The 8,568-nt window shown below is 32.0% G+C and overlaps 1 protein-coding gene across 1 annotated transcript; it reads right to left on the bottom strand.

The window, feature by feature from the left end:
- Positions 1-6,696: 6,696 nt before the first annotated feature.
- Positions 6,697-8,435, bottom strand: LOC105647159 (tubulin beta-4 chain). Its single transcript, XM_012233155.3, has 3 exons — positions 8,042-8,435; positions 7,657-7,926; positions 6,697-7,575 (listed from the first exon to the last, which is right to left on the bottom strand). Exons 1-3 carry the CDS (start codon positions 8,433-8,435, stop codon positions 6,905-6,907), a joined length of 1,335 nt encoding a protein of 444 aa, XP_012088545.1. The 3' UTR covers positions 6,697-6,904.
- Between the last annotated feature and the right edge of the window lie 133 nt (positions 8,436-8,568).

Here is an 8,568-nt window from a genome sequence, read left to right as displayed (position 1 = left end):
ACTGATTTCTCACTTCTCTTTTATTTCGGTTTATTTTGTTCTAATACATTGTGTTGGTTGTTTTCACTTTCGTTTTATTTATTTGTTATTGGGATTTTTATAACCTTTTAGTAGTTTTTGTTCTTAATGTTTAGTTGCTTCTTTAGCTAAGACACATTACACAACCTTTCTATTGTATTGATCAATACAATGTTGGTAAGTTTTTCTCTTCTCTCTTACTGCTTTCTTTGTAAGCAATGCAAATAAGTTTGGGGAATTTATTCACATTGGGGACAATGTGATTAATTGAATTGGGGGAAGGGAATTTTAGCTAAATATTTTTGTTTTGTTTAACATGGTTGGAATGATTACAAGCAAGCTTGAAGGTGCTCATGTCCAGTAATAAGTGTCAAACATAATTGATTCTCAATTCTAGCATATTTAAGTTTTGAATTGAAATTTTGATTTAAACATATTTATTGATCTAAATTACTTGTTTCTAGATTTTTAAACACTGATTTTTTTTAAGAGTTATGATGTATAGGTGTGTTTTACTCTAAAAGTATTTTAAACCTCGGCATTCCTAGAACAAAAATTAGAACTCCCTTCAAGGCGAAAAATTTAAATGTTTACATTTTGAAAGAGATGATTTAGGCAGTTTTTGTTGAAACCTATATTTAAGCCTAGACCACCTAAATTAAAAATATGACTCTTGAAACCAACTTGAAGCCTTAAAACCGTAAAATTTTCTTCTTCACCCTCAATAAACCAAGCCATTAAAGCCAAATTCAAATTTCCTACCCTAAGTACAAAGGATTGTATGATTGAAAGATTCGATTGTTAATTAGAATGTAGCAACAAAAGAGAGAGAATTCATCAATTAAAACTAGCAAATAAAGAAAAGAAGAAAGAATCAAGAAAGAGGCACATGAAAAGCAATCAAAAGAATTCAAGAAAAATAGAAAAGGCAAGGAAGAAAAGTGCAAAAATATTAAGAAAAGACCTTGTCCAAAATGCCTCTAGCTAGTAAGAAAATTTCAAAACAAAACACTCCCTAGAACTAGAAAAAAGTTTAATTAAAATAGAATCTAGAATGTTATACATTCTTTTGTACTCTTTGACTACATTTCATCCCTTTCTTTGATTAAGCAAAATTTACACCAAGAAAGCCCCATTACAACCCAAAATAAAGACCTTCTGATCTTTTAATCGTATGCATTTAAATCGTGGAGAAAGGATGACTAATTCTGCATATGGGAATGCCACTTTTATCAATTATCTTATTTTTAAATGCTTTAGATAACTCATGTCCTGTTTATCATAATTTGAATAAGTATTAGTGTTGATAATCTCTCTAAACTTGTATTTTACTCAATGAACGTGTTTCCTTCTAGAAATAAAAGTCAAGCTTAAATGTGAATAGTATGGAGAACAATTGAGTCTATCCACTTATTTACTAATCAGGATATCTTGAAAAGTTTATTGAGATCATCTCCAGCCATGGTAAGCCAGTGTCGTCAAATTATTTTCTTTTAGTTTTGTTGCTTGAGGACAAGCAATGGTTTAAGTTTGGGGAATTTTGATAGATGTTAATTCTATAGTGTTTTAATATAGTTTTTATTTGAATTCTAGTAAGTTTTTATTGCTTTAATTTGATTTTAAATCACTTTTAGTATAATTATATTCAAAAGCTTCCTTGATCTTTAATCCGCTTGATCTAAGAGAAAATTGCAGAAATTTGGCGCAGAAAAGAACTTTATAATACAAGGCACTTAGCCTTTAGCACGCCCAGGCCGTGTTAAAAAGCACAACCGTGCTAGAAGCCAAGGAAACCAAAGAAGAGACAGAAGAAAGCACGGCTAGGGTGTGCCAAAAGGCACGACCGTGCTATAATGGGACCAGGGCGTGTCAAGCATAGCACGCCCGTGACAGCTCTAGGCAGACTTCCAGAGAAAAGCACGCCCTTGCCGTGCTAAGTGGCACGCCCGTGCCTCAATGCTTCGCTAGCCTGTGCTGCCTAGCACGCCCCGTGCTTCACTGGCCAGACTTCCAGACTAAAGCACACCCAGCCCGTGCCAGGAAGCACGCCCGTGCTGCACAGGCGGAACCAGCGTAAATTTAATATGCAAATCAAGCCTTTTCTCACATGGGCCGACTTCAGGGAGTTTCCTAAACACACTAAACAAGACCTGGACCTATTCTAGGAGAAAAAGGAGTCCTAATCAAGAAGAAATCAAAAGTCTAAACAGTCATGATCTCCTATAAAGGATTTTGCATTAAATAAGGATTCTATTTCCTAAAAGGAATCAGACTTGCCTTCAGGAACTCTATATAAAGAGAGGAACTTCTCATAGCAAAGGATCTCTCGGTTTTTAGGCAATTTCTTTACATAATTCTTCTTCTCTCTTGAAGATTTCAAGCATCAAATAATCGTGCCAAGATTCAAGGAAGCCATCAACATAGTTGTGATACAGTTTTCATTCTAAACTTTTCATCTTGTTTCTTTCTTTTATTATTGTCTTTAAATATGATGAATGTTCCAAGCATGATTGAGTTTAATTTAATTACTATGTCCAGCTAAACTCTTATACTAGGGATTTGATGTAACTTAATTCGATTCCAGTTTATAATATTAGATTTGTTGTTCTTTGTTCTCGTTATAAATTATTATTGTGCTTAATGCTTCCAGGCAGAAAATTTCCCCTGGATTGGGTTATTTCAATAACTACATTCGGGAGAAGGGTTATTGATATGAAAAAGATAATAATTTACTTGAGAATAATAACTTGATGCGGAAGCTATATGATTTGACTCAAGGGAGGTTTTCATAAGTTAATAACTTATTAAGTTGTGAACTCGCAGAACAACCATAAAACCTAATAATCTGATTTATGTTTAATTTTACTATTAAAGATAGGTAATTAAACTAGATTAGAATTGCTAACAATAAATCGGGAGAGCTTGTTAGTGACTTTAGGGTTGTTTCTCCTACTTGAACAATTAAAATTGATTAATGAACTAATAGAATAAGCTGGATAGAATTAAGTGAAATCAAATTCCCTAGTAGCTTAATCCCCTGATTTCTTTTCACTTAAATTTTATGTTTGATCTCTTCTATTTTTACTTTAAGATTCTATTTACCTTACAGTGAATCTCTCTTATCGTCGTCTAAATAATAATAGGTTAACATAATTTTGGTACTTGATAAACAATCCCTGTGGATACGATACTCTCTTACTCTATATTACTTGTTGCGATTTCGTACACTTGCGAAAAAAACGCTGTCAATATTCATAAAAAAAACTACACACCTAGTGACCATCCCATCCTCGAAGAATGCCACTACAACCAGCTCAACCCGGATTGCCCGTAGAACAACCATCAGAACTGAACACAACCCAAGAAACAGGAGGAGGAGTCTAGCCACAAGGATGGTTCTTTATGGGCTAGGATCATCAATGGGACTGGAGGCTATATTCCAAGCTCGTAAAACCTCAACAGTCTTAGCAATAACGAAACTACTAATCAGAGGACGAGAAGACCTAGAGCTAGAGAAACATCTATCATTTTTAATTTCCATAACCACCAACATGAAACTGCAAACAAAACATCCCAATCACAACCTCTAATATCCTGCCTATAGAAGTATATCTTTCTCTACCTCATAAAATTAATTAACATTGTTTTATTATTTTAAGCATGTAACATTATTTTATTATCTTAAACATGTCCTTTTAAAGTTTAACCTTATACTTAAAACCTTAGATCGTGTCAATTGCTAAATTATGAACTATATACTATACAGAACTGATGCACTTTTGATATATTTATGCTTCATATTTGCAAATCTACTTCTTTTTTCTATTTTTCATTGGAAGTAGACCAATCTAACTTATTAAGTTATTTTTGAACTTGTACAACGATGTTCTATCTTTTTTCTTCATTTCATATAAGATCAAGCAAATTGAGTGGTCACTCTAAGTCGAGTAATAAGACTACGTGCCTCCAAGATACATGCTCAATGCTACACTCTAAGTCAAGCAAAGAGGCTACATGCCTCCAAATGCTTAATTCTATGCTCAAAGTAGAGCAATAAGGCTAAGTGCCTCCGAGCTAAGCATTCAATCATATGCTCTAAGTCAAACAATAAAGGCTAGCACCTCTGAACTAAGCGCTCTATTCTACATTTTAAGTCGAACAATAAGACTAAATGCCTTGGAATTAAGTGCTCAATTAAGACTAAGTGCCTAAAAGAATGAATAAAACAAAATAAATTATAAAATAAAAAAAGAGTAAAACGTTCAAATACTATTGAAAATTACCATAAATATATATTTAGACCCTTGGACATATAAATATCCAAGACTTGTAGGGGTAAATACAACACTAAAATAATGAGAAAAAATCTCCTCACTTGCCATATTTTTCTTCTAAAATCTCTCGAAATAATCACTTGATGTCATTCCAATCTAATATATAAAGGGACAATAATTATTTTTTCGTCCCTATAATTTGGTAATATTAATTACTATAAGACTACTTAGTCCTCTCGTCTATCTTTTTTTTTTAGATTTTTTTCGTTAAAATATATGAAAAAGTAAAAGAAATGTGGAAGAATTAATTCAAAATGACAATAAGAGCCCTTATTGTGTATTGGGGTGCCCACCTATTCTCATGCCTACTTTTCTTTTTGAAGTTTGTTTATCTTCTTTCCAAAGAAGATTTCATCAATCTCATTGCTCGATTTCTTTAGTATTAACAGTGGCTTCTTTTTCTGCTTACTTTTGAAGCTTTCTTTTTGGGCATATTGAATTAATCTGAAAATTCAAACTAATCAAACAACAAAAGCTCTATGTGGCCATCTACTGTTCGTTCTCGAGATCTTAATTGTAATTTCAATTCTTCAATATTTGAATATTTCGTTTCTTTTCTATACTAAACAACAAAAACAAGCTTCAATTTATTAAATACTCACTCACAAACCTTGATCTGAATGGACATAGCCGGAACACGACGGCAAAAGCTTGAGTCATACTTGAATTCTAGTGAACAAATATCAGGATATTTTTGTCTTTTAACATAATTTTAATGGGAAAATGGACGGAAGGGACGAAATAATTGTTTTCTCATATATAAATAATATCTACAATATTAGCTCCCAAAGAGAATTTTCGGAGGGTATTAAGAATCAATTAAATTTAAATTTTTAGCATACATAAAAATAATAATGAGAAGAACTTTAGATTAATCAAGTATCATGACTAGTAAAATAAATAAATATTTCATCATAAAAATTTTTGGATTTCAATTTACAATTTTGTATAAATAAATCTATACTAGATCAAATAATTTAGAAGAGAAATCTAGTAAGGTAGATTGCTATTTAGTTTGGAAATAAAATAAAATTTTTATCATTAATTTTTTAAAGGTCTAATGATAAAAACAAAAAATATGAACTTTTGACACTTTTATCAATTGTAGCCGCTTCTTTAACTTTATCAATCAATACCACAAGCTTATTTTTTCATATCAAATCTAACATCTGTCTACATTCTGTCAAATTGGTATTGATGTGACAGTTAAATATGATATGTGGATTTTATGAAAGTAAGGTCAATACTAAAATACTAGTCCACGAGGAATAAAAATTATTTAATTTCAAAAAAATTATTCAATTTTCTATAATTAAAAATTTTTAAACTTCTAAAAATTTAAATTTAAATATTTCATTTTAAAAATTAAAAATTTATATATTTTATATAAATTTAATCAATAATAAAATTGAAACCTTTTAATTATTTTTAATTTTAGTTCAAATTAAATATGGAATAATTATTTATGGATTATTAATTTTACAATCTCAAATTTTTAATTAAAATATATAAAAATTAGTATTTATAATTAAAATTTCTAAATTTAGAAAAACATTAATTTTATAAAAAATAAAAGCCAAAAGTTGATTAAAGATTTGAGATCAAAATTGTAAAAATCAAATTGAATTGAACTAAAAATATAAACTTAGGAAACTCTCATGGTAGAAAAGAAATAAAATTTTAATAGTTTTTTATTTTGAAAATTGTTAAACTATTAAATTTTTTATTAGAAGAAAGACTTTAAATTTAAAAGATTTTAAAATAACAATTTTTAGATTTTCATTTTGAATTTTTAAGATTTTCAAGTACATAATAATAATTTTTTATTTCACTTACATGAAATGGCGATTTAAGATTGACGAGGCATCTCATGGGCTCACAAATTAAATTTAACCGCCATGTGATACAAATTTGATGGAATGCAGACAGAAGTTAGATTTGATTTGAAAAAAAAAAAATTCACGGTATTGATCAATAAAATTAAAAAATTTGACTAGGCTCCACAATAAAAAAGTTTTGTGAAAAATAACAATGTAAATAATAAAAAGAAATTGTGTTTAATAATAAAAAATATTTTTATAATAACATCAAATTATTTTAAAAAAAATATCTAAGTGAAAATTTATTTTCAAAACCCAAAAAAAGTGAGTTGATATAATCTTATCCGACTTAAAATTTATAAATTTGACTCAGTTTGGAAATTGATATGATGAATAATTTGACATGCCAACCCGAAGCATTCTGATTCAATCTGAAAATGATTCAAAAAAGAAAAAAAAGACGAGAACTCAAAATGACTCGATCTGAAACTAACACAATCTGACCAATTCCCATTAATAATAAATGAAAATGTATTGATTCGGTCAAGTTCAAGGTTTCACAAATCTTAACAAGAAAATTTCAGTTAAGAAGGCAAACGAACAAAGCTGACACCAGCTAGTACAACGCCATTTCACTAATGGAAATAGAGCAATATAACAACAACAACAAAATTCAAACTATTTATTTATTACTGCTCGAAACATACGGAGCAACAAATTAGCCGAACAAAGTCAATTCTCGGAGAATTCCTCTTCCTCGGACTCAACATGTTCATCAGCTGTAGCATCCTGATACTGCTGATACTCCGCAACAAGATCATTCATGTTGCTCTCAGCTTCTGTGAACTCCATTTCATCCATTCCTTCCCCAGTATACCAATGCAAGAATGCTTTTCTTCTAAACATTGCCGTAAACTGCTCACTAACTCTCCTAAACATTTCTTGTATTGAAGTTGAATTCCCAATGAAAGTTGAAGCCATTTTAAGACCTCTTGGAGGAATATCACAAACGCTAGATTTGACATTGTTTGGTATCCATTCTACAAAGTAGGAAGAATTTTTGTTCTGTACATTTATTATTTGCTCATCTACTTCTTTTGTGCTCATTTTCCCTCTAAACATTGCTGATGCTGTTAGGTAACGCCCATGGCGTGGATCAGCAGCGCACATCATGTTCTTGGCATCCCACATTTGTTGTGTTAGCTCAGGGACTGTAAGTGCACGGTATTGCTGCGAACCTCGAGAGGTCAAAGGAGCAAACCCTACCATGAAAAAGTGAAGTCTTGGAAATGGGATTAAGTTCACAGCTAGTTTTCGCAGGTCTGAGTTTAGCTGACCGGGAAAGCGCAAGCAGCAAGTTACACCACTCATTGTTGATGAAATTAAATGGTTTAGGTCTCCAACTGATAAGAGGAAACAAGAATCAAGAATGTTAGAAGATCCCACAAGGAGCAAATATTGCATTATTAGATTACACTACTTACAGCTTGGGGTAGTGAGCTTGAGAGTCCTGAAGCAAATATCATAGAGGGCTTCGTTATCCAGCACCATACATTCATCAGCATTTTCTACCAACTGATGAACAGAAAGTGTAGCATTATAAGGCTCAACGACGGTATCTGATACTTTTGGAGATGGGAAAACAGAGAAGGTAAGCATCATTCTATCTGGGTACTCTTCCCTGATTTTTGAAATAAGCAGAGTTCCCATACCAGACCCAGTTCCACCGCCAAGAGAATGACATACTTGAAATCCTGCATGGTTTTGTACAGAAAGAATTAGCTTTTGAAAACCACCAAAAGGGAGAAGAAAGATTTCTTTCTATCTGGTAATTTTGTTCATGATAATAAATGAAGAAAGAAAGCAAACCTTGCAGGCAATCACAATTCTCTGCTTCCTTCCTTACCACATCAAGAACTGAATCAATAAGCTCAGCACCTTCAGTGTAGTGCCCTTTGGCCCAATTGTTACCAGCCCCAGACTGCCCGAAAACAAAGTTATCGGGCCGAAAAATTTGCCCATAAGGGCCGGTCCGGATACTATCCATAGTTCCGGGCTCAAGGTCCATAAGCACGGCCCGTGGAACATAACGACCATTACTAGCCTCATTATAGTATACATTTACTCTCTCTATCTGTAAATCAGAATTTCCGGTGTACCGGCCGGTAGGATCAATCCCATGCTCATCACATACAACCTCCCAAAACTTTGATCCAATTTGATTCCCACATTGCCCTCCTTGGATGTGAAGAATTTCGCGCATGTTGGCTGAACCGGGTGTTTTGAGCCAAAGGATGAAATGGGGATGGCAGTGTATATATTTAACTGCCAACTGACTCTCTCTTTATATATATATATATATATATATATATATATTTGCTTGAAAATGATCCAAC

This window comes from Jatropha curcas, chromosome 8 (assembly GCF_041381405.1).
Source record: "Jatropha curcas cultivar XTBG-Jc1 chromosome 8, XTBG_Jcur_1.0, whole genome shotgun sequence".
In the NCBI taxonomy this organism is placed as follows: Eukaryota; Viridiplantae; Streptophyta; class Magnoliopsida; order Malpighiales; family Euphorbiaceae; genus Jatropha; species Jatropha curcas.
Note: the sequence above shows the minus strand (reverse complement) of the source record. Positions and strands in the feature narration are given on the sequence as shown.